We start from the raw sequence: 23,933 nt of genomic DNA, 5'->3' as shown, positions 1-23,933 counted from the left end.
CTATTTGGGGATCAACAGTGATAGAGCTTGACTGCAGCTTCGGGACGAACTGATCGACGTTCACGCTGCAGCTCCTCGCATTGTGCAGCAAACAAAGCTGCATTGCTAATCTCCCACGTGGGTGGCACGCCACCCTCGGGATGTGGTGGCAGCCCGAGACACACATGAAGTGGGACTGCGGGATGACCGTGACCACATTGGAGAAAACCCTGCTATGCGGTCAACAGAGAATGCTACCTCTCAGCCCTATTCGTGTTTCACACAGGGGATCTTTTGTGTCTGTCAGCAGAGAGAGGTGCGGGGAGGCGCGATCGGTGAAAGGGCCGCTAACATTGTCTTGGAAAGGCTTGGTCCTGAAGCTTCGCCATCGCCGCGCAAGACCGTGGGGCTGGCTGGAATTCAACCACTCGCGGGGACTGTATTATCACACGGATGGAATTGGCAGGGTTGATAAATGTCTCATCTTTTCAGTGTAAGTTATGTTTCATTTTATTAAGGCCGGCCTAGGTCAATCTTTGGCAGCGAAGGCTACGAGGATGTTCGGAATAGACTTCATATTGCCTGGCCAACTTCTGATCAGAGCTTAGACTTGTCCACTGAACCCCGTCTCCTGAAGCTGGATTCTGAGAACACGGTAGTTTTGATTTCGCCAGCTGTAAATAGCTGCTTAAGTCATTTCTGGTGAAGAGTAGAGACTTGAACCTCGTGCACAGGACTATAGAACAAACGGGCATGTGTTGAGCCGGTCTGAGCTCAGCACTATGAGATGGACATTTGGAAAGGCCGTTCTGACCGATGATGATCTCAACGAGGCTCGACTGACTTGTATTCGTCACCTTCGCGCCTCTACGTTGGATCCGCGAGGCCCAATCACCTAGGTGCTAGACAGCACGGGCCACAATGCCACGCAATGCTTGATCGGTATACCTAGTTATCTCCATTCTTGTCTTGCCGGGAAGTGATGACATTCCCCTGCCAAGACTTCCAATTTGGCCCCCTCCGTTCTTCTTTTTGTTCTTTTCTTAGACAAGGCCCAAGACACAGCAAAAGAATTGGCCAGTCAGGATCTCTCGAAATCGAATCCGGACGAAACGTGCTCAGGGAACGTGTATGTCTGACTCGATGGGTGCGAATATGTTCTGGCTGTGCTTGTGGGGAGAACCTTGATGCGAATTGACAAGCCAGGATTTCGTGATATACGGTCTGGGTTGCAGTTTCCTCGTTGTTGTCGTGGGTTTTCAAGTCTGGACCTGTTATCTACCTAGGTATACTCTATGTATGGTAGGTGACTATTAGAGAATCTCGGAACACCAGTTTACCCGTCATTCTTCTGTACTCAGTAGGAACAAGAGCAGAGCTGCGGAAGCCGAATTGGCATCCGTTTTCTTTTGTTTACTCTACACGTGCCTTCGACGACGAAAAAGTTGTTGGTGTGTGATACCCCAGCAAGGATTACACGTATCTAAGTATGGTGTTGCACTTGGTGGAGCTAGTGTTCTCCCACTTCCCGCCGCTTCGCCCCTTTCAAGCTCCCTTGGACCCGCAATTTTTACGCAGGATACGAGGAATGTCCAATGAAGCACCGTTGAAATGTAATGATATGGACCTTGTTACGCGTGTCCCGCGGTTATCTAGGTCCAGCCTTGTCTTACGCGTAATAGCCCTGCTGCATTCATCACGGTGGGTCCTGCTCGGTGACGGCGCAGATGCTGATGAGCCTCCTCCCGACGTTTACCACCATCCGAACTGTGGGCCATCTGGGGAGCGTCGTGGCACTCCACGCATGAAGAGTAAACGAAACAACCTTCTTTTTCTGGATCAGATGAAGGTCGATCTGTATATAAGCTAAGATGGTAGCTCCCAAACTTGAATCGGACGAGATCTTCATCCTCATCAACAACTCTCACACTCACTGAGTAGCCTCTATCACTTTCTTTACTGCCTCATTTCCACTGTCGAATACACAGTCGCTTTCGTACGATACCCAAATTTCCAAATTTCAGTTTCTCAATTTCAAAGTCATCAAAATGGTTGGTTTCTCTAAGATCGCCACCGGCCTCAGTCTGGCCGCCGGTGCCCTCGCCCACCCCGGCGAGCACCACAGCAACGATCACATCAAGCGGGAAATCGAGGTCCGCGATCTGACTGCTGAGATTGGCGCTCGTTCTCTTGGTGCTTGTGCCAACTCTGCTACCGCCCGTCGCGTCAAGCAGCGCAACATCCAAAGGAGAGCCAACACCGTCAAGGCTATCCGCGAAGCCCGCGGCATCAAGGCCAACCCTAAGAAGTACCGCCGTGATCTGGCTGCCCTTGAGGAATGGGAGACAGTCAACCACAACTACACTGGTGTCAACGACTATGACATGTTCACGGCCCTTGAGACGGTGTTCGATGCCAACACGTCTTGCATCCTCGCCCCTGAGGTCACCGCCGGTCCTTATTACATGGTTGGCGAATACTTCCGCTCCAACGTCAAGGAGGCTGAGTGGTCCGAGGGTGTCGACCTGTTCCTTGAGGTCCAATACGTGGATATCTCCGACTGTTCCCCGGTCCCCAATGTGGCCGTGGATATCTGGAACGCCAACGCAACAGGTGTCTACTCTGGAATCTCCGTCTCGGGTAACTACGCCGCGGATGGCGTCAACTCCACCTACCTCCGTGGTGTGCAACTGACCGACCACGACGGTGTTGTTTCATTCGAGACCATCTTCCCCGGTCACTACGATGGTCGTGCGACTCACACTCATCTGCTCGCCCACACCAACGCCACCGTCATGCCCAACGGAACTATCTCCATCTGGAACAAGCCTGTTGCCCACATCGGCCAGCTCTTCTACCCTGAGGAGCTCCGCACCGCCGTTGAGGCGACGTCCCCCTACAACACAAACACCGTTGACGTGACCACCAACGACGAAGACATGTGGAGCATCGTCCAGACCGACACCAACTACGACCCCTTCCCCCAGTTCCTCTACCTGGGTGACGATATCACCGATGGTCTCTTTGCTTGGATCCAGATCGGTATCAACTCCACTGTCGACTACCAGAACGACGATTACTACGCCATTGCTGGCTACCTCGCTGCTGACGGTGGACACGCTCAGTCGAATGCTTTAACTGGATCTGGTGGTGGTGACGGTGGCAACGGAACTGCTCCTTCTGGAGCTATGCCTTCTGGGGCTGCCCCCACATCCGCTTAAGAGGATTTTTCTTTTCTTCGCGTGGAAGAACATCTCTTAAATATTCACGAAGTCTTTTTAGGGTTTTCCGTTTTACTTCATAGCGTTTCCAAATTTTTATAGGCAGACAATAGAACGAGTCTTGGGAGTGCATTCATGTATGAGGACCATCGAGCAACGTGAATACATCATGCTTTCAGTTCGTTCCTCTTTGGGTTTCAAATTTTGTCCGTGTGATAAATGTCACTCTGTTCAATTTAATCGTACATTGATGCAGCCCTCTCCGCTTCCATGGACTCCGAAAAAGTCCAGCCCGCCGCCGAAGGGACGACGTCCACACCGTAGAAGCCCATCAAGTCGAAGAAGTTTTGACCCAGGCTTAGAATTTATCAGCAATTGTTTGTGCCTACCCAAGGCAATTTCTTTAGGCCATGGTACCTACAAAGCTCGGGTCCTGGTAATCTCGTCGATCTGCTGGCCCGACTGCCTCTCTTCCGGCATCAGGCAGACTCGTTTCGCCAGCTTACGAAGGGCCATGGTGAAAGTCACCATGCTTTGGCGGTATTGCAGCTGTGCTGCATGGCCTTGGCTGCGGACTATCTGGGAGTCTACAGCATTGTAGCAGCGGTTCAGAAAGTGCCGGTCCACGCCCGGAATCTGCTCCATGTAATCGACGTGCTTTAGGTTCTTGGACCCGACTCCATCTGTGAGTTCTGTCTGGACCTATATCTCGCGTTAGTGTTTAACCCAGATACGTATCAGGAGACAAAGCACGTACATTTGCCATGATGACTAAGGTAGATTGCTTGTAATTTGGATGTGATCCTTGCTTGCGATGGTGAGTTTGAGTTGGCAATCTCTGTTGATAACGCGAATTTCTCTTAACTAGCAGAGGAAATCGCAAAGTGGGCGTATGGTCCGGAGTTCAAAAGACAGTTTCTGTGTTCAAACACCAAGGCTGACATCGGGGTTCATGAAATTTCAATTCAGACGAGCACCTATGGCTCATCCCTCTGTATTGTGCATCAGACCCATTGAGCTCGAATGTGTCTCAATGGATGAGAGCAAGAGCACAATGTGCAACCCCTTTCATCTCACCTTCCGCAAGCAGCCTCGTCACGCAGCCGCATGGAACAGGCTCATTGTGGTTCGAAAAACCTATGCCAGCTTTGTTTTCACTACGCACACAAAGCATTGTTCCAGCTTGAGAATTACTAGCTCTAGACTTCCTATATTACAAATCACATGAGACCCCGCGAATTCATATCAAAATTTGTTTGTGTCATCAGAATTTCGCGATACTGAGAGAAATCATTGTCACCAGTCTACCATGATCACTGGGGTACTTTTGTCACTGGTATACTATCATCACTGGTCTACATTTGATCCCTTAGGATTAATCGACTTGGTCTCAATACTACAAGTCTTTTTTCCAATATGCCTTCCTTATTAAATCATCTAATCGGTCAGTAAGCCAATAATTATGTTAGCTTTACATATCTTCTCGAAATAGCCCTCAGGGTGGAAATGTGCCAGAGATTGTCGACTACATACTCTGGGCCACAAAAGAATATCTGAAGCTGTGCTGATGGCTTCGCATTCCAAATTCCTCCTATACGTGATTGGCAAGCGGCAATAGGACTAGATCAAGTTATCCATACTGTCAGTCCTCGAATTCTTCAAGAGGAAATGCAAGAACACTTCCGACTTTCAAAAGGTCTAGGTCACAAAACCTCGGGCTTCCAATGCACCCAAATGAATCGAGGAAGCTAGCAAACTTTTCTAGCAGCACAATAGTAATGGCTTCACAGATTAGCGTCACGCAGTAACATGAAGCCTAGCCAAGGCATGACATGTTGCTGGTGCCAATGGTCCAGTGCTGTGACTTGCTTCTTCTGGTGATACTTAACATCTTGTAGCAGCTAATTTTAGTGCTTCAAACTCTAATTATCCCTTGCCTAAGTGTAACAAACACATGGACCATTACCGAACAATGGTTCGTGTTGGTAAATAACCCCCCAAAATTACACATTCGGAGACTTCCTGGATATTCCCAAATTCCATTGTTTCCTGCAATCTTGAATGGCTTCTAGCCTTTTGAAATTCAGAATTTTTTGATCGAAACGCGCTTCGCCTTGATGACAGCTCACTTCCCGAGAAGCATCAAGGAGATTATATGCGTGTGATGCAGCGATATCCATGTTTTTTATGCCATTCTGGTCTAGACTGTCCCAGATTTCTGGAACCCAAGCGGCGGGACACCGCTTGCTGGAACCTGGCAAAGAGAGACTCATCGCCAGTACTAGTGCATCGATCGGAAAATTTGGGAATTCAAATTCTGGTGGGAACCCCCCTGCTCCGCCATGATTTACAGAAAAGTTCATGTGACAGTGACTGTGTGCCAACCCAACTTGTCCCTTGCCCTGTCAAGCTGTCGCCTACCCTCCCTACTTCTGTCTCGATGAATCCGACGATAGGTACTGCAGTGGTTATGCTAGTATGCCACACTTTCCACAAATTTGCTTCCAGAGGTTCTTGATATGAAATCAAAAATTTTCCAGGCGATCATTGTTCTCGGGAGATTGAGTGCTTGATAGTGTATCCGCCAACCGTGAGACTGTGGGTCGAATGAAGCAACAAACGGCTTTAATTACTCGCAAATAAGCCAGCTGACACGATCAACACAAGCACAGGCGGATTTCAGAAGTACTAGGTGCTCGGATCTGCAGCAAAATAGCCATTCATGATGGAGATTCCGTAGAGAACCGTTGATGATTCCGATGGAAGCGCCCATAATTTCATTAATCGTTAACTACCCACTCAATTACATCCTGGATTTCGTGTATTATCAATCTGCACCGGTCTTCGCCAAAGCTCCAAAACACGCATGCACTACCTTCTGAGCCCCCCGGCTGCCCTTGAGCCGAAGCTATATCAGGAGACATATCGCCACAATGACAAGCAAGAACACCGCTAGGATGAAGATTGACGGATGTTCCCGTGAGAACTCCTTTATGGATCTCCAAACTTTCCGGATCCATCCCTTGACAGTTCTCGGTTTCTCTTCTGGGGTACTCATATTGGCCTCCTCAACATTGACCCACTGGTTGTCTTGCTGGTACATGACCACACCCCTTTCCGACTCCGCAGAGCTGATTGACTCCTCGTCGATGCTCTTGGCGGTGCTCTTGTTGAAGCGTTGCTTGGTTGAGGAGATCCTCCTCTTCAGCACGTAGAGGTATCGTCTCCGCTGTCTCGGCTCCGGGTCCTCCTTCCCAATTGGCTTGGGTGCACTGTCGGGGAGAGGAGTGTATCCTGGCAGCGCAGGGGGCAGGTCTTGGCCGAGGCTTTCGAGGTCATACTCTGGCGGATCGTCGGTGTACTGCTGGCTGTCGAATGGGTTTTCCACGACCGGCTCAGGTGTCTGCGTCCTTTCCGAGCTGCGATCTGAGCTTAGGTCAGGCATGGTCTCGTCGCTCATGGCGGCGTATCCAAGCCGCATGCGGCGTAGGAGGGTGCGCCCCTTTGGGTCTGACCTTGCATCGGGAAGCTGGTGAGGCTGCACGTGCTGGCCTGAGTGCCAGAAGATAGGAGCCGTGAGAACCATGATGTTGGATGGCTGACTGTGCAGGCTACGAATGGGCGAATCTTTGTGGCTTGGATGCTTCTGCGGTCGAAGGAGAACAAGTGTGAAAGCGCCTTGGCTTTTGCTTGCCGCTCAAGACCTAGCTAGGGCCAGTGGTAGTGCGAAGGAAAACGTATGCAATGAACAAGACAATCAGAAAGTTGAGACTCCAAAATTTGTGTCTCATCAGTCGGAATGGAAGATGATATACGATTTGGGCGCGTCGAGAACAAGGTTCATACAGACCTGTAACAAGAAATTAACTTTCATGCTGCCTCTGTGCCGTCATCGCGTATGCGCGCTGTAGCCCTAAACCGCGTCCTGACTCCGTGAATATTCGGGAATTCAATGCCTTGACTCTTCGCGGGCGACTGTCATCGGTTCCGAGTACAGCTCAAAACGCATCTCACCGCACATGGGATTCCTGAGCCAAGGGCACTACTGGCATCAATGCAAATATTTGGGTGCTTAGCTTGAAATCCCCGATAGTGGATTATGCAGCCTCACTTGCCAGCCTACGTGTCAGACTCTTGGCGGTGGCCTCACCGGCGGTCCCCTGTGACTGAACCTCGGTTCCTGTTTCAACCACGCCTTGTTCAAGGTTGTTGCTGATTGGTATGAATTCGTGGCGATTAAACATCTAGGGTTCCCCATGATCCCTCTCCAAAATCCGAGTCGGGCCATCAAGGCACAAATTTCACTTGCTCAAACGCATACCGCCAAAAGTCAATATTGGGCATTAACGAATAAAGGTCCCTGTGGGCGAGTGAGACGGATCTCGATCATTGCAGTGCATTATGGTCACTAAAGCGAGCTGAGTCAAAAGTAGTAAAGCCCCAACAGGCGCGCCTTACCTCAGCAGCAGGCGACCGAACACTTGGACTCTCTGCCCCAAGAAGTCTAGACCAAGGTGAAAGACCGTTTCAAGAAGAATTAGTACAGTTGGTCAACGATGACTTCAAAGCAACTGTGCCGGATATCCCTGGTCACATACACCCCCATTCGTCATCGATCCCTCAACTCGGTATGCCCTATCCTATGCGCCTTGTTGTCGGAACACATCCTTGAGAGCCGAGAATGGTTGGCCAAGAGTGGATACCGCGCGTGAAAGGTTCGGGCCTACGCGATGGCCGATCCTGGTCTGCCCCTGGCATCATGCTTCTTGCGAAGAAGCGGCGTTGCTTGAAGCAATTCAGTCACATGTGAGCGATTCCATCAATGATTTTCAAGACCGCAATGCCCTCAAAACCTGCCTCCAGACCAGCAGAGGATATCTGTCTTCTGCACAGATCCCGGCTGATTAGTTGCAAGGCGGTCAGTCTTGACACGATGCGTGCGTGTCATTTGCATCAATTTGCGGGGGACGTGGAACAGCTTTTTGGCGAATCCGGGTTGACTGCCTTCCTAATTGATATGCTAGTCGTCTTCAGTTGCGCGTCTGGATGTAGGGAGCGCGTCTCGGAAGTAGTACAATTCCCGGAAACGGCGCGGCAGCTTTTCTGTCTCGAGCTGCTTCTTTGAAGCAGATCGAATCTCGGCCTGCACAAGACCTCGTGATCGCTAGCTATGAGTCTGTATTACAAGACTTCAAGATGAGTGATGATGCTATATCCCTTTACGTCACCAATCGATGCATATGATTTGATTTTCAACATTCTGTGAAATGTCTGCTACTAGTAAGCAACTCATCAACGGGGGCTTTTGGAGTAATACATACCGAGGCAGCTTCGGTTGTCGCAGAGAAATTTCAAGAGTCGGCGCTGGCCTACAACAACTAAAGACCGTTTTGACTCGTGATTGGCAAGATCTCACGAGCCGTAGCATGTGGCGAATCTCAGAGGCTTTAGAGACTTGATTGTCCCAAGATCATCATAGTTCATTATAATGCATGTGACCTCCAGTAGTGGACTGACAAAAGAATTAATGGGTTTCGACTAGGAGCAACTTAAACGGAGGTAGTCTAGACGCAACTATGGCCAATTTCTCCTTGAATCTTCCACGTCGGTGTCCTCCACACTGGCAACTATTGGCAACAATGGCCCATGACCCACAATTACTTAGAGTAGGCTCTGGACATGATGAGTTCTAACCTGGACCTCCAGTCTTCTACTGATTTGAATCTGCGCCACATCCATTCATCATCAACTTCGACACTCCAGTCGGATCTGAGATTCGCCGGATCTACCGAATGCCATTCTGGTCCATCCTCTGTCTGATGCCATTTCACCCCAAGGCTCTGAGCTGAGAGGTATTCATCCTCGCTTAGCCTGAAGTCATTGAGCTCTGTTATGACCTCCCTCATTCGTTGCGGCCAGTAAGTTTCCCAGAAAGATATACCATACGGGTCGTCCTCCGTACGTAGGGACTGAAACTTTGACTCAAACTCCTCTACCAACTCTTCAAGAAGCTGTAACAAGGAATTGTCTTCGCTCATGAGCTCGTGAATCTCATTGTCATCACGCTGAAATTCTTGAAGTTGTTCATCATGAGAGCATGTGTGGCGAATCTCCAACAGTTCGAAGGTCAGGTAGCGGATTGCAGACCGAAGTTGCTCCATGGTGATGACGGGTCTCCATCCGTTCAAGAATCTCGAGAATGCGTAAATGTCAATTTGCCCTGGAATCTTCAACCAAATCCCGTCCGGGCTGGGATTACCCCCCAGGAACCATATGAATGGAGAGCAGCCGCCAGGAGAGCATTTGCAGTGGCAGCCATCGCGGACATCGTGAGTCGACAAAATATCTGTCAGGAACTGGACCTTGGGCACGTCATATTCGTGGAGTGCTTCGAAATGGTTGTGTATAATGAGACTTATAGATCTATAAAGATAATGGGCGGTTGTCGCCAAAAGATCGGGAACTGGATCCCATAAATTGGCGCCATGTTCGATCAGCCAGGCACAAGCCCCGTACCGGTGGGATCTCCAAGTATGATATTGGTTAATACCGATGTCTCTGGGCATTTCCAACCAAGAACACAGAGGAGGTACGTCAAGGAAATCAAACTCCTCGCAATCGCGAAAACCAAGCTGAAAAAGAGTATCAAAGTGGGAGTGATCGAACCAGTTGAGGGGGCTTTGGTGAAACATGGATTCAGGCAGGTATATTTCGAATTTCGCGTCGGGTGGATCAAGTCGCAAAGGCAATGGTATCTCGAACCCTCGACTTTTCAAAACCGTGACGACAAGGCACGCTCTGGAATCTAAAACAGCAGCCTCATGAAGGCCTAGGGCAGCAGCCATATCGCCTGATAGCCTTTCCAGAGCGTATATTTTCAATCTTTCTCTCCGATTTCTCATATGCTTCAGAAGCTCACCTCTGCAGCCTTGACAAAGGTATGAAAAATAGACTGAGAAAGGAATCGGCACTCTACAATCAGACTCAAGAAGGACAGCCACAGACGCGTTGCAGGGCTCAGTGGGCAGACTGGAACAAGTAAATGCGGCATATTCCAGTGCCGTGTGACCGACGCAATCCGTCTGATCAAGCAAGGCTGTCCCAGGACCCCGCAGTAAGAGTCTCAAACAGGCCGGCTGACCAGCTGCCAGATGCACGGGAGTGTGGCCAAACAGGCTCCGCTCCTTGAGTGTGGATGGATTGTTGGCAAGGAGGTTCGCAACCTTCTCTTTGTCACCACTAAGGACAGCCAAACTCAGTGGGCCGCATTCGCAAGCTTCGCAGGGATATTGTCATTAATCGAAGATTCTGCGATATTATTAAGGTAACAGGTCACATACCTTCAGCCGTTGCTTGAGAGCGACGAAGTAGACTTAGGAGAAATATAGGCTCCACGTGGCTCTCAAGGAAGAGATCGACTCCCACCAAAGATGAATGGGCGAGAATTGGTGTGCAACGGTCTTGAGAACAAAAGAAATCAATGATCGGTGAATTACATGGCTCAATTTGTTTATAAAGTATTTTCGTTGACTCTGGTGCCGGATATTCGACAATGCATAGATCCCAGGCAGGTGTCCTGATGGTGAGAATCATCATTAGATCATGCCTGAGCGGGCGAGTGCGAGTTTTGTCGGTAAGAACTCACTTGCCGTGAATATCTTGTGTCATCGATGGGACCCCATAACGGATAAGAATATTCGCGAGGTTGAGATAGCGATCGTCCACATGATGTTTTAAAAATTCATAAAGCGAAGATGAACCTGCTGTCAATGCTTTCTACACGGTTCATCAGTTATACTACATGAAAACCTCCAGATTCACTTATGCCTCGAGCAGTTGACGGACCTTGCTTTGTGTCAAGTGATGCATAACCGAGCGTCCACGGTCGTCGATTGCCTTCGGCGCGGCTTTCCCGTCCCGGTAGAGAAGAATTATATCGGCAATGCAGAGATCAACGAATTCCAGAAAAGTCGCCGTCCATGTTTCCGTTGCTCCGTCTGCATTCCATGGGAAGAGATTCAGGAACCAGTGCAACATGTTGAATATACGGAAGACAGGTGCCGTTGAGCTGTCGACAGAAGGGTAGTAGGTGAATTTTGGACTCAGGCTGAAGCCACCAGCGCCGAAGCTGGTTGAGAAGGACAGGCCTATAGCACAGCTGATGAGCCCTCTCAAACCATTATATCGCATCTCCCAACGCGTTCCTTTTGTGCTACTTAGACTGGTATGGAAGGGGCAGTCTGGCAGGTGATATTGGACCTTTGAGCGTTCGCTAGAAAAGACCCAAGACGCCATCGTGGTTATTTTCTGATACGTGAACCGGCGTTCACGACACGAACAACTCGAATGAAGTGGTTGGAATAGCTCAAGATGATCAGTCTTCCCGCCGGGAGGGGTGATTGATTGTGATACCGGACCTGGAAGTGTGGTGTCGTTCGAGATTGTATTGGATGTTTGGTCATCGATCATCTGGCACAGCTTCCTCAATTGTGATGGCTTCGCTATGAGACGGCCGACAGCTTGTTGATAGCTTATCTGAGAGGAAAGATCAGCATATGTTGTAGATTGTGATTGTTTAGGGGACAGATCATTGCAGGGCGTTGATGTACACCAACAAATGTCTCCTCAGACATATGCTCCTGTGGACGATTTCTCATGCTCAGAGGATTCAATTGTCTATAATGAGCGACGACTACACCTACCAACTCCAACTGCTTTTTCTGGTCGCAAGCAAGGTCCTTCAGAAGAGGAAATACATCCTCAATGAGCCGGGTTTTCTCGAGTATCTTGTCCGTGAGCTGAGCAGCATTGGCCATGATCTGAGGTGCAGTGTTATCAAGCTGTTCCTGAATGTTGGGCAAGGTCGACTGTTGCATGGTCATGATGGTCGACTCGATGCCGACAGCAACGTCTCTGCACCCAAGTCAACAAGGAGAGCAATGTTGCAACTCTACATGAGTGACTCACAGTCCAGCCACTTGCAGGGCCGTCTGGAGCGTTCCTATGACCTTGGCCAACTGAGCCTGCAGTTTCTCAAGTCTCGAGCGGTGGAATGCGTATGTGAGCTTCTGTCCCTGTTCTTTCATGCTAAGTGTGATGCGGCTATCATGGCTCCCGGACGTGGAGCCCTGCAGTTCGGAAACTAGGCTCTCCAGTGCTACAACCTCCTTCTCACACGTTGCGATGCATGTTCTCACAGCTGATGTCGACGATTGGTGAATGGGCGAGATTTTGGCGATTGATTTCTCGACCGTTGCGAGCAGGTTATACATCCCTTGTGCTTGCTGTTTGGCTGACTCGACTTCTTGGTTACTGCTCTTGAAGGCGTCTAGATAGCTCGTCACTGCAGTGCAGGTCTTCAACCCAAATGCGACCAGTCCAGTAACAGACGCTGCTATCGAAAGTGGGTCACTCATGATGATAGTTTGTTGAAGAGCGCGCCTTATCAAAGGAGAACTTCTTCGACGGCCTGTTGACTTCTTGGTTGTGAGAATGTCAGAAATGGAAGACTGAGTAAGAAGGAAATCAAAGAAATTAGACTTTGGGCTTAGCCTAGCAAGACCAGGCATCGCAAGGAGGCAACCGGCACATGAGCACCACTTCCTACACAAGAAATTGCCGTGAACCCGACTGTCCGCGACGGCTGGCCGCACACGGGTCCCAGCTTCCATACTAACATGGTCTGTGTTTGCTTGCGCAACCACAAGGAAACGGGCCACAGGCTGCTGTGTTCCCAAAGCAGTTTGCTCTTGAAACCGCTCAGCGACGCGGATGAAGTTGAACACGGGCCTAGCGAAATCAAGAAGGCGGGAAAGAGAGGCCCCGAGGACACATCGCGTGAATAGTGGCGCTTTGTGGAACAACGGCATTGGAAAGAGACGAGAACAGCCAGTTGATTGCTTCCATCCTTAGGATGCACTTGGTCTCTTCAGCGCGATGCACATGGGTTTCTAATGGTCTCCCCAAATCTCTACGTGTGTACTGATTTCGTAACAGGGGCGTGACAACCGAGGGGTATTAGTCATTCGTCATGTCATCTTGTCATCGTGTAGGACCAAGGGCCTCAGGATCCTCGTATCTATGCTGGCTTCGTACTACTCCTGCGCCGCTCTCTTCTCCTCCTCTTCTGGCGTCAGGGCTTTCACCTGTAAAGCGTGTATGCCGCCTTCCCGTGCCATTTCCTCTTTTAGTAGCTGGTTCACCATGCGGTGGCGCTGGATTTGTCGGCTCCCCTCGAACTCCTTGGAGACGATGACCAGTCGGAAGTGCGTTTCGGCAGATGTGCTGCCGGCCATCGCTTTGTGGTGTTTGTGAAGGTGAGAGTCATTGTAGATCTTGACACTGTCTCCAAACTTGTCGACGAGCTGCAGTGGCAATTTATGTCAGCTGTTGCAGATCTTTTGAGTCTTGTTGGTGAGGCAGTGCGCATACCTTCTTCCGTATCTCCTGCTGGACCGGGCCGCCAGACTCGGAGCTCGCGGCCGGGCTACCAGGTTGCGACATAGCAGCAAACAAGCGTTTGTTCAGGATTGTCGTGCTTGGAGCCGAACGCAGAGAACGTAAAGATTGACGCAGCAACATGGATGAGTTGGACACGCGGCGATGTGGCTGCTGTCGTTTCCAGAAGCTCGAGGCGGGCAGAATGCAGAAAAGCTGGGTAGCTCTCGGTCGTCAAGGTTCGGCACAAGCTCGAGAAAGTTGAGCCTCTCAGATGCGCATCATTGCACATGCACATCAAGGGTCGTGCCGATCCTGGATGGAGCCCCAGCCAGATTACTAAGCCCAGCAGCCCCTGAGTTCGGGGTTACCGCAGGGAGGCCCTTGCGAGGGCGGGTCGCGAACAGACACTGCAGGGCTTGGGTGGAAGCGATCGAGACACGTCTGCGACGACGAGCCAGTACCTACTGTACGGCAACTTCGACAAGCTGGCGTCCGTCGTCCCGACTCTCCCTTTAAACCTACTGCGAACCTAGAGGAACCCTATCTACGAACAAGATTTTGTACGAACTTATAAGCCCACGTCGTCTTCGGATCCCCCCACCATGTCTGGCATCAACTCCCCCGAGCTCCTCGCCGCCTACGAGGCCGTCCGCAGCGACAAGGACGAGACCAAGTGGCTGCTCATCTCCTCGAGCACGACTAGCAAGCAGATGACCCTGCAGGAGTCAAGCACCGAGTCCTTCGAGGCGATGGTCGACAAGCTGGCCGACGACCAGATCCAGTACGCCTACGCGCGCGTCGAGTACGCCAACGACTCGGAGAGCACCCGCGTCAAGTTTGCGCTGATAATATGGAACGGCCCCAACGTCCACTCGGCCAAGAAGTTCAAGATGCTGTCAGAGGTCCAGGAGGTCAAGAAGGTGCTGCACCACTACAGCAAGGAGTTCAACGCCGACGACAAGAGGGACCTCGCCTTCGACGACATCGTCAAGGAGCTGCGGAGGTCCGGCGGCGCCGACTACAACGGCGGGCGCGGCTAGGCGTCGCGCTCGCCCGGGGTGTTTGAGAATGGGTTGCGAGCGTCAGCATGGTGTTTGGCGGTGGTTCTGGTTGAATTCAAAGAGGCAGTTGCGCGTTGCGCTCCCTTGCTGGGCGTTTGGTTGGATACGCATCTCGTGGGGCATCGGCATTCGATACAGCGTGGTTGTGGCAATCTACAATTCCGATTTCTTCGTGCGACATTTTTATGTCCAGGCTTTCACTCCCTTCTGCCTCTCGTGGTCCTTTCCCCGCTGTTCTCTTACCGTCCCCGGGACAAGAATGAAAGGCATGTGACCGACACGGCGTGGTTCCAGCGACTAACAAAATCAGCTTCGACTAGTCCTGTTCCTGCTGGTAGCTTTGGAGTAAGACGGCGAAGACCCCTATTCACAGGCATGCGGACCTTCATGGTAATCTCGCTTCTCAGATTTCGCGAAGACCTGTTGGGCGCCGGCTGGACACGCGGTCGGTGAGTACCGTGGATATACTGACAAGAAACAGGATTCATCATTATCGTCAATTTCCAAATTTCGAAAAGGGACGGATTTCCTCCAGCCTATATTATCTTGAAAGTGTTTTGAGGGCTTCCTCTTTTCCTTTTTCTTTCGACGGCCAATATCTGCTCGCAGACCTGCAGATCGAGAGCGAAACATATTTTCTGTCAATGTTGGGCTCCATACCGGAAGGCCTCGAACGCCATTTCGACCGACGTCTCTCTGCCCTGACACAGAGAGTCGTTTCGTATTTCGATTTTGTCATCACCCTGGCACAGCAGGAATTGGGAATGGTTAGAGGTCCCGGTCTATCGTTAAAGTCTTCATCCACGGCGCTGTCGCTGAACGCGAGTCTTATGACATCGTGAATGAAGCACAGTATGAACTGCAATGATTTAAAGGCGACGATAACCACATTTTGCGTCTCACTGCAATGGAGTCGGTGAGTTTGCTTCTAGACATGGCCAATACCAGTATCTACGGCCCGAGTCCCGATGAATGCATATAGCATAGAGTTCTACACCGAATCTGCTTCACACAATGCAAAGCACCAATCTACTGAGACGCGGAATCGATTACTTATGCATGGCAGAAGGATGAAAGCAGGTAACACATGCTTATACCCCGGGTGATAGTTTGATAGGCAGGGAAAAGAAGCAGCACAAGTTTATGAAATGTATTGGCGTCCCTATTGCTCTTGATCCCATGCTAGTGACGGAAAAGAAGAGAAAAGTAAGTGTGCGTGCGCTCTCCACAATGTAAAATAAATATGGCCGTCGCCAGTACTGGTGCTAATTCGGAGGCAGCTGGTCGTCCTCTGCCTTGGGCGCCCGCAGCTGCTCACCCAACTTCTCAAACGCCTCGAGTATCTCTGCCCGGTGGCCCTCGCTCCAATCCTTCCTTGTCTCGTCCCCAATCTTACCCTCCGTAACGGCAAGCATGCCCTCCGGGCCGCGGCCCCCAAAGAAACCCAGCAGCGGCCGCGGCTCAATGACAGTCAAGCCCATGGCGGTCAGGACGCCCTTGACCTGTTCATTGGCCAAGTTGCCTCCCTTCACGCCGTAGCTGACAAGCGCGACGGGCTTGCCGGTGAAACCGTTAAGGAGATAATCGATTGCGTTCTTGGTGGCGCCAGACATGCCGTAATTGTACTCGTTCAAAATGAAGATGTAGCCGTCGTGAGAGGACATCTCGTCAGCCCAAGCCTTGGAGGTTTCTTGCTCGAATTGGGGCCCGCCGGGCTTGATCATCATGGGAGGCAGGGACTCGCTGAAAACGGGTAGGTTGAAGGACTTGAGATCGACGGTTTTGAGGTTGATATTTGCCGCTTTGGCTGAGGGCTCAAGGACTGTTGAGAGGAGGGATGCGACAGAGGGCCCTATACGGATTCCGCGAGTCGAGGTGACGACGAGGGCCACACTTTTGGCCGCGACAGACATTTTTATGTGTTTGTGATAGATTTTGCCTGGAAAAACTTAAGAAAATTACTTTTATCTTCAGCACAATTGGTCTTTCCTCTGGATGCATCTTCTCAAATGAAGCAAGGCTTCGTTCGATTTTATATGCGTCGCACACATGGTGATGTCTCTGCCTTGAGGCCCATTTCTCTTTTACAAATGCACACTGATAGTCGGGGATCAACATGCTTTGCAATCAAGCGCGCGGAAACTTTCACTCTAGGCAACTAGAAGGCACACAGCTAGCTCCACATCAATTCGTCGTGAGCACTGGCAATGGTTTCAGTGGCCATCTCCGGCTTAGAAGGAAGGGGAAGGGCGAGCCGAGCGGCCCTAGCTGCTGATTCTCAAGATGGAAAGGCGAGACGGGCGAGGATGTTAGTAAGCATGACCTCCTGTGACTATCTCTCGATTACATTGTGCCGCCCTTCTCGGGTCGATGTCACCTCGCGGCCGCTGTCATTACATCAACGAGGAGCGTTTTAGAGTCCAAAGATATGTCGAGAGAGGACGCAACGTGATTTACGTAGGATTTCGGAGCTTTTCTCAACCTTAGAGTGACCAGTCTGCGTGCACTGCGCACTGAGCTCTACCACCAAGAGCTGTTATCACCCTGCCTGGGAGACCGCCCGCCCCTACTTTGTATGCTACCAAAGCACTTTCACTTGACGCCTTGCCTCTGCATATGCCCTACCCTTCCTCATCAGCGCCGTGTCTCTTCCACGGGTAACCTGATTTTCTGACACACTTCCCACATTTCCAGGGTATGTCCGAAATTTTGGAATCTCTGCTTCCCCTTTCCGCTGCAGGGTCCAAATGCCAAGACTTCGCTTTCAAGTGGTCGAGTTCGCATTCCATGCAACCGTGTTGGACAAAGTAGGCGCTGTAGTCCGCCTCAGAGTCGCCGACCCACGTGCTTCGATTTCCCTTCACAGCAACAAGGAATAGATCAGAAGCGAAACTGGGAAATTTGGTGATCAAATCAATAAAGGTTCTTGACCTGTACAGGCGGAACCTGACAGCATGCGCGTAGTCTATTAGGACTTGTTGGCAGGGTTTGGCGTGCGGGCATACATCGTATGCGATGGCCACGGCACTGAAAAATTCTTCAACGATCGCCTTGATATCTCCGGCTGGCTTTGTTTGATTCATGATCTTGATGTTGGGTTCCAAATAATCTTCAAAGGTGGCGATGATGTCTTTCTGGAGTGGTTCGAGGCCGAAGAAGTCGGCAGCAGACCAAAGACGAACATACTTGCTGATGATGGAGTCGCCCTCGCATTCGTTGACGCTGGTCGTGTCCATAGCTTTGCCACCAATCAGCATGCAGAGAGAATATATGCTAGGATGAGAATCACGTACCTCCTGAGTACAGGTAGCGGACAACCACATTGGTCAGCTCTGGCGAGAATTCTGTGATTGTGATCTTCCTTGACGCCGCCTCCTGTACATTTGGTAAGAGTTAGTTGATCGCGAGGGAAAATGGCAAATAATCCCTTGTAAACTCACCTCAAAATCGCCGGTGAGAGCTTTCTCAAACCATTTGCATCTCTTGCAGATGACGCTCCTGTGCAAGCTCCACGAACGATCACCACAGACCAATTCCACGTCGCTAAAGTTTCCAGTTTCAAGTAGACTGCAATGTCCATTGTAAGAATCACGTTGTGCAAGCTAGCTGAGGAGTCTTGGGATCTGGGATAGGAGCTCACCTCAGGTCGCTTGACATGAATCTGTCTTCGCAGTTCTCAAGGTTCAGCGCTTGGGACAGACGCGCGACGGCATCAGCGTCTGGTTGCGCCTTGGGAGTTTCTGCTTGAGACATCGTAAATGGCGCTCCGCGGTGATAGTGTTGCTTGTTTGCGAGATGACAAGAGTATCGAGGTAGTAGGAAAAGGGAGCTAGAAGTTTTGCAAGTCGGGGGAGGAAGGCATTAGGTTTTGACCGCGCTAGCTTCCCAACACTCGAAGCTGAAAGAAATCAGACGGTCAGGTCGAAAGTAACACTGTAAGGTCAAGGCAAGCCGCCAAATGATTACGCAGTTCAAGTAGGTACTCCACCGGGTGCTTGCTGGTGTCCGCGTATTTTGATGCCGCCTGACAGCAGGCATGACCAGATGGCCAGTAGCTTTTGGACATTTGCAACCAGTGGCAATCGTCAGACACTCCCTGCATCCGTCATGTAAAGTCTGTGAAACAGCTTCGAGATCCTATTGTACCAAGAGGGGTACCGCTAGACTACTTGTTGGTGTTCCGAAGTGAAATCAGGACTTTCTTGAATGTTGCCATGATACTGAACGTGACGCAGCTCTAAGAACCAACTGGCGACCATCAAAGAGCCCCCATACTTTGAGTGCGCTTCAGTCCTAGTCGTCGCCAAATGAGAAGCTTCCACTCGGCACAAGTCCACTGAAAATTGACTCCGAGTCTCAGTAAGATCCTGCGTTGGTTCCTCACAAAGCTGCCAAGTCCATACACAAGCCATCTATCTTTCTAGCTGCTGATTCATCGTTGCCACACTGCCCTTTTCGCCTGTCCAAGGCCCCTCACCAGGATCGTCGCAGTACTTACCTCGACGACTGAAAGATGCCAGTGCAATTACCGGCAAAACTTGGCTACTGTTGGGTGCACCTTTTAACTGCCTTCTATATGATTATCAATCCCCGGTAAACTCTTGAGATTTCCATACGATGTACGCATTACTTCATAAAACTCTTTGAATTATATATTTCATTCACAATACCGTGGGTTTGTCTACTATAATATCGAAAAGTATATATTTCAAGCGCTGTGAAGAATTGAAGTATATTTTTTTCAGGCCACAGCAGCAACAATCGCTACACTGATGAAGCACACACGGCCTCGTAGTTTCACATCACGCACCGCATACACCAAAACGCGCAACACTCGGGTCATGATCCGACACAACATCGTCCTCAGCTGCCCAAGTGTTGACATGGATGTGCTCATAGCCAGCACCCTCCTCGAGCCCCGGGCTCACGTACATATGGTCAAGCGCCTGAGTATTCATGTCATACGTGTACGTGTACCGCTCCTCAACAGGCATGCCGACAACCTCATCCAGCTCGGTCAAGCCAGAGATATCGGCGAAAGCTGTGAGCGGCTCAACGAAGGCGAACTCGTTGAAGTCGCCTGCGGCTATGACGGCTGCAGAGGAATCAATGGCGAGAATTTCCGCAATGAATTGCTGTCTTCTGTTAGCTTCTCCATATGAATACTGTAGGAAAGAGAAAGATAACTTACGCCTGTGACATTTGCTTGCAGCAGTCTGTTGCCAACGACGCCGTTGACAGGCGGCCTCAAATCACCCTGCAGACTCGAACTGCCGCCCTTGGAGCTCCAGTGGACATTCACCGTGAAGAACGGCTTCGTCGCGCCCTCGGCAAGCCATGCAGCTACCAGTGGCTTGCGGGTGGCATCCCAGGCCGGGTTGGCCGGGTCGAGCCGGCCGGGGTTCAAGGTGAGTTCCGGGCCAGATTCTCCGGACACGACCTCGGTGGCAGTGGTGCTGTCGCCAGTGTTCGGCTTGTACAAGCTCAACACCTCAGGGCGGTAGAGGTAGGCCACGCGGATATTTCCGCCCGGCTGGCCGCCGTCCTCGCCGTCGACTGGAGCAATCTCGACGAAGGAGTAGGTGATGTTGCTGACGGCCGCGATGGCGTCTACGAGAGTCGTGAGGGTGGCGTTGGCGTCGACCACACCGTCATTGGTCGGCCCGCTGTTGTCTTGGATCTCCTGGACGAACATCAAGTCCGGCGCGCCGAGATAGTTGACGATATGGTCTGCCCTCTTGTCGAAGTTCGTGGAGGTCGGCGCCAGGTTCTCCACGTTGTAGTCACCGACGGTGATTCCTTCGCAAGATCGCGTGCTTGTCAGCGTCGTTGCCGGCGCAGCTTCCTCTGCAACGGTAATGAGCTCGTACGCCGTCAGGGGAATGATGTAGTAGAACCCAAATTGCTGATATACAACGCCGGTAATGTCGGTTGCTTTGTCTCCGATCTTGGGCGACGCCGGATTGCTTGTGCCGTCGAGAGGCTCGTCAATCTTGATGACCTCAGGGTTTGAGTCCAGGGCCGTCATAGTCAGACTGCCTCTTGCGCTGCGGCCAGTCACCGGCCATCCGCCCGTGACCCATGTCTCTCCGTACGAGTTGGGGCGCGAAATGATTGTCACATTCTTGATGGTGACTAGCTCAGCACTGAGACTCTCCCAAAAGTCAAGACCATAATTTGCTGGATCAAGCACCGGGTTCACCGATGAAATATTGGCAACAGCATTGGGTATGGCGTAGATATCGCCCCCATCAAGACTGGAGAACTGCTCCGTGGGTGGGTTGAGCGTATCCTCGCCAATCACCAGGGCAGTGACCGTGTTGTTGCTCGAGATGACAACGACATTTGTAGGTGAAGTGAGTTCAGTCAGGTAGAGGTAAGTGGAGCCACTAGACCTGTACTCGCTCACTCTGGCATCGAAAGTGATGATATCTCCGACGCTGAGCGAGCTGCCCAAGCTGGTGCTATAAACGAAAGCTGAGTCGGATGTGGTGGTATCATTGTCCGGAGCCGTGGATCGAACAAAGATCCCGGTGGACCCCTTGGCAGTGATCAACCCACTGATGTTGGTCAAACTCTGGCCGGCGTATGGCGACAGGAATTTGTTGCCATTGATCTCGGAGATGCTCACCGCTGCAGCAGAGCGGATGAGCAAAGCGCTGGCGACGCTGCAGAGGAACTGCATCATGTTTGCTCGGCGGGAGAGGGTCGAAAGGCCGATGGACTCAGATCCATCTTGCTCATGTACATAAAGCTCTCGATGGGGAAGGGTAGCATTTGTAGTCGTCACTGAGTAGATCCCGGCCGAGCCTCACAAGGGAAGGATGCCAGGGGCAGCTGGCGGAGAAGGCTGCCAAGCTGCTGAATGCAAGTTATCCGAGGCATCGATCTAATCATATCGCACATTGGAGGGCACGTTGCGATCTATCAATGGGGACCCAGTCCCAAAACGACAGGTCGAAGAGGTGGTTTATCACGCCAAGGCGGCAAAGGCACAAGACAGGCAGTGTTCCACCGCGACTAATCTCAGCTATTGGGCGAATCAGGGCTGTCCCCAGCAGGTGTCGCGCCCCTGCTGGTCCCGCCAAGGCCTCTATTCCGACGTCTCTCGATATCAGTATTGAAAGGGGCAGTAATGGGCATGGACGACGCTGAAATTAAATGTCTATGAATTATGTACAGCTCCGGCCCAGTCCCCGGCGATTTGTCTCTGCGTTTCTTGATCGCCGGACCACTGAAGATGTCTGGGCTGAAAGACTTCGGGTAACTGTGCCGTTTATAGAGATGCAACAATCTTCGGCAGAAGGGTATGTTCCGTCCAATTCCATATAGCGGTACTGTCCTGCGATGTCCAAGCTGCACCCGTCCACCACGTGTTTCTCTGTCCCTGCAAGGCATTGATTTCATCATAGAATCTGTCCTCGATAGCCTCGTTAGAAACGGTCAGCTGGTAGGGCGAATGGTTCTCGAAAGCCGCGAAGCTAGGAATTCCTGAAATGTTGTACCCGTTTCCAGTAACGATCCTCGATAGCTCCTGCAATATTGTTTCCTTCATGGCCTCGTCTGACAGGAAGGCGGAGCTGCCAAAGTACACCGTGGCAAGACTTGGGTTGCCAGCTACCGTTCGAAAAGTGTACGATGTTGGCTGAGCTGGAATCGCATACGGAGCGTCGAGATCGACATTTGAGAACAGGGTGGATGGAGGAAGACCAGATACGTTTAGCACACCGACTGAGGTGTAGCTATTGTTGAACTGACCAAAAAGACTCCTCTCATGGTCACCCAGATCGAGACCCAGATTCTGAAGGTTAGAGAGTGTTGGTTGAATCGCAATGAGAAGCTCTCTCGCATGGATGACCTCTGTTCCACTGGGAGTGCTTACAGACACGGCCACACCGCAGCCACTTCGCCTGATGCTTGAAATTGTGCTGCTGAGGTATGCGCCCTTGCCCAGCTGTCCGAGGGCTGTGTCATAAAGGACTTGGTTTCCGCCGCTCGTCGCTGGCACTGCCACCACCCCGCTCCCGGTGCCGACGAATTGCTTGACCAGGGACAAAGAGAAGTACTTCATAACATACAGGGTCCTTTGAGCTAGGATGTTGCCAAGGCCTTGCATGTAGATGAATGACATGTCCGATATAGCACCGAGCTCGTACTTGTCCAAGAAGTCGCCCCAGGGTAACAGGAGATCTTCCGGGACAGGATCTGGGAGCTCGAATCCGTTGTCGAGGTATGGGTACTGCGCGACTATCTTCATGTACTTTTGGAGGGCCAGTTGCAAAGCCGTTTGGTTTGCCCACAGAACGGAGTCGGGTATCTCGACCGCCTTGCCGTCTGTTTGAAAATTGGCGTACAGCCTAGATGTCTTGCTGCCGGATAGGGATGCAAATGGGACTTCGAGAGAGGTGAAGAAGTCCGTTACCACAGAAACATTCTGGTATTGCATCACTCCAAAGTCGAAGACCTTGCCCGTGGTAGTGTCATGGAAGGTGTTGACATGGCCTCCAAGTTGCGACTGCTTCTCTACCAGGGCAACGGTGTATCCCATTTGTTGAAGACGTATCGCAGCGTACGTTCCGCTTGCGCCGCCGCCGATGATGGCGATGTCACGCGTTTGGTTGCGGAGGGTGCCTGCAGTGGCTAGAGCCACGCCCACCGTTACGGCCAGGAAAGCTGGGAAACTGGCAAACCGCATGGTCAGAATGTCATGCGCAGGCGTTCTGGAACGAGCTGTCGATGCTGGAGTTTGGAGGCAGAAAAGACGCAGATGTCAGATGGCGAGATATTTGCAGGTGTTCTGACATTTAATATGTCGGCGTCATGGCAAATTCAAGTCAGACCGGGCCAATTGAATTCTGCGGCCCTGGAATCTGTCGATCATTGTCACTGCTGGATTTGCTGTGCCACATGGCTGCCTCAACAGCCCACCAAGCCTGATTTGGCAGTCTGTCAGAAGTCCCAAATTTGTATAAATTTACAAGATTCAATTATGATTCTGCAAACGTGTCATTTGCAAGCCTCGTTTTCGACATCGCTGGGTCTCGAAAACCGAAACTCGCTTCTCATTCCTATCCGTCTCGCAGTACACAGTCTACAGCACACAGGGCACATTCATTTGCGTTGCCTGACGTCTTTGCTCGGTACAGTTGAAGGGAATAGCAAAATACTAGCTGGCATGACGCTAATGCACGCAACTGTCCCAAATTGCTGAAAAACGCACACCGCTCAATTC

At 51.2% G+C, this 23,933-nt stretch overlaps 11 protein-coding genes across 11 annotated transcripts; 2 read left to right on the top strand and 9 right to left on the bottom strand.

Annotated features, from left to right (window-relative positions):
• Positions 1-2,027: 2,027 nt before the first annotated feature.
• J7T55_010845 (gpi anchored) lies at positions 2,028-3,200 on the top strand (the record flags this gene model as incomplete). The annotated part of the gene is made up of 1 exon (XM_053130956.1): positions 2,028-3,200. The coding sequence occupies one exon, from the start codon at positions 2,028-2,030 to the stop codon at positions 3,198-3,200; it is 1,173 nt and encodes a 390-aa protein (XP_052991125.1).
• Positions 3,201-3,436: 236 nt separating this feature from the next.
• On the bottom strand, positions 3,437-3,966 carry J7T55_010844 (uncharacterized protein; the record flags this gene model as incomplete). Its single annotated transcript, XM_053130955.1, has 3 exons — positions 3,437-3,557; positions 3,622-3,902; positions 3,958-3,966. 3 exons carry the CDS (start codon positions 3,964-3,966, stop codon positions 3,437-3,439), a joined length of 411 nt encoding a protein of 136 aa, XP_052991124.1.
• A 2,142-nt stretch (positions 3,967-6,108) lies between these two features.
• J7T55_010843 (uncharacterized protein) lies at positions 6,109-6,786 on the bottom strand (the record flags this gene model as incomplete). The annotated part of the gene is made up of 1 exon (XM_053130954.1): positions 6,109-6,786. The coding sequence occupies one exon, from the start codon at positions 6,784-6,786 to the stop codon at positions 6,109-6,111; it is 678 nt and encodes a 225-aa protein (XP_052991123.1).
• Positions 6,787-8,857: 2,071 nt separating this feature from the next.
• Positions 8,858-9,361, bottom strand: J7T55_010842 (uncharacterized protein; the record flags this gene model as incomplete). The annotated part of the gene is made up of 1 exon (XM_053130953.1): positions 8,858-9,361. One exon carries the CDS (start codon positions 9,359-9,361, stop codon positions 8,858-8,860), a length of 504 nt encoding a protein of 167 aa, XP_052991122.1.
• A 1,660-nt stretch (positions 9,362-11,021) lies between these two features.
• Positions 11,022-12,616, bottom strand: J7T55_010841 (uncharacterized protein; the record flags this gene model as incomplete). The annotated part of the gene is made up of 4 exons (XM_053130952.1): positions 11,022-11,347; positions 11,540-11,735; positions 11,903-12,113; positions 12,168-12,616. The coding sequence occupies 4 exons, from the start codon at positions 12,614-12,616 to the stop codon at positions 11,022-11,024; spliced, it is 1,182 nt and encodes a 393-aa protein (XP_052991121.1).
• A 678-nt stretch (positions 12,617-13,294) lies between these two features.
• Positions 13,295-13,781, bottom strand: J7T55_010840 (uncharacterized protein; the record flags this gene model as incomplete). Its single annotated transcript, XM_053130950.1, has 2 exons — positions 13,295-13,564; positions 13,632-13,781. 2 exons carry the CDS (start codon positions 13,779-13,781, stop codon positions 13,295-13,297), a joined length of 420 nt encoding a protein of 139 aa, XP_052991120.1.
• A 461-nt stretch (positions 13,782-14,242) lies between these two features.
• On the top strand, positions 14,243-14,680 carry J7T55_010839 (uncharacterized protein; the record flags this gene model as incomplete). The annotated part of the gene is made up of 1 exon (XM_053130949.1): positions 14,243-14,680. The coding sequence occupies one exon, from the start codon at positions 14,243-14,245 to the stop codon at positions 14,678-14,680; it is 438 nt and encodes a 145-aa protein (XP_052991119.1).
• A 1,286-nt stretch (positions 14,681-15,966) lies between these two features.
• J7T55_010838 (uncharacterized protein) lies at positions 15,967-16,614 on the bottom strand (the record flags this gene model as incomplete). The annotated part of the gene is made up of 1 exon (XM_053130948.1): positions 15,967-16,614. One exon carries the CDS (start codon positions 16,612-16,614, stop codon positions 15,967-15,969), a length of 648 nt encoding a protein of 215 aa, XP_052991118.1.
• Positions 16,615-17,614: 1,000 nt separating this feature from the next.
• Positions 17,615-18,454, bottom strand: J7T55_010837 (uncharacterized protein; the record flags this gene model as incomplete). Its single annotated transcript, XM_053130947.1, has 5 exons — positions 17,615-17,632; positions 17,707-17,939; positions 17,995-18,076; positions 18,142-18,268; positions 18,342-18,454. 5 exons carry the CDS (start codon positions 18,452-18,454, stop codon positions 17,615-17,617), a joined length of 573 nt encoding a protein of 190 aa, XP_052991117.1.
• Positions 18,455-19,503: 1,049 nt separating this feature from the next.
• On the bottom strand, positions 19,504-21,389 carry J7T55_010836 (endonuclease exonuclease phosphatase family protein; the record flags this gene model as incomplete). The annotated part of the gene is made up of 2 exons (XM_053130946.1): positions 19,504-19,836; positions 19,893-21,389. 2 exons carry the CDS (start codon positions 21,387-21,389, stop codon positions 19,504-19,506), a joined length of 1,830 nt encoding a protein of 609 aa, XP_052991116.1.
• A 588-nt stretch (positions 21,390-21,977) lies between these two features.
• J7T55_010835 (FAD/NAD(P)-binding domain-containing protein) lies at positions 21,978-23,396 on the bottom strand (the record flags this gene model as incomplete). Its single annotated transcript, XM_053130945.1, has 1 exon — positions 21,978-23,396. The coding sequence occupies one exon, from the start codon at positions 23,394-23,396 to the stop codon at positions 21,978-21,980; it is 1,419 nt and encodes a 472-aa protein (XP_052991115.1).
• Between the last annotated feature and the right edge of the window lie 537 nt (positions 23,397-23,933).

Source organism: Diaporthe amygdali (assembly GCF_026229845.1).
Source record: "Diaporthe amygdali strain CAA958 chromosome Unknown NODE_24_length_778219_cov_64_757418, whole genome shotgun sequence".
In the NCBI taxonomy this organism is placed as follows: Eukaryota; Fungi; Ascomycota; class Sordariomycetes; order Diaporthales; family Diaporthaceae; genus Diaporthe; species Diaporthe amygdali.
This window is presented reverse-complemented; position numbering and strand designations above follow the sequence as displayed.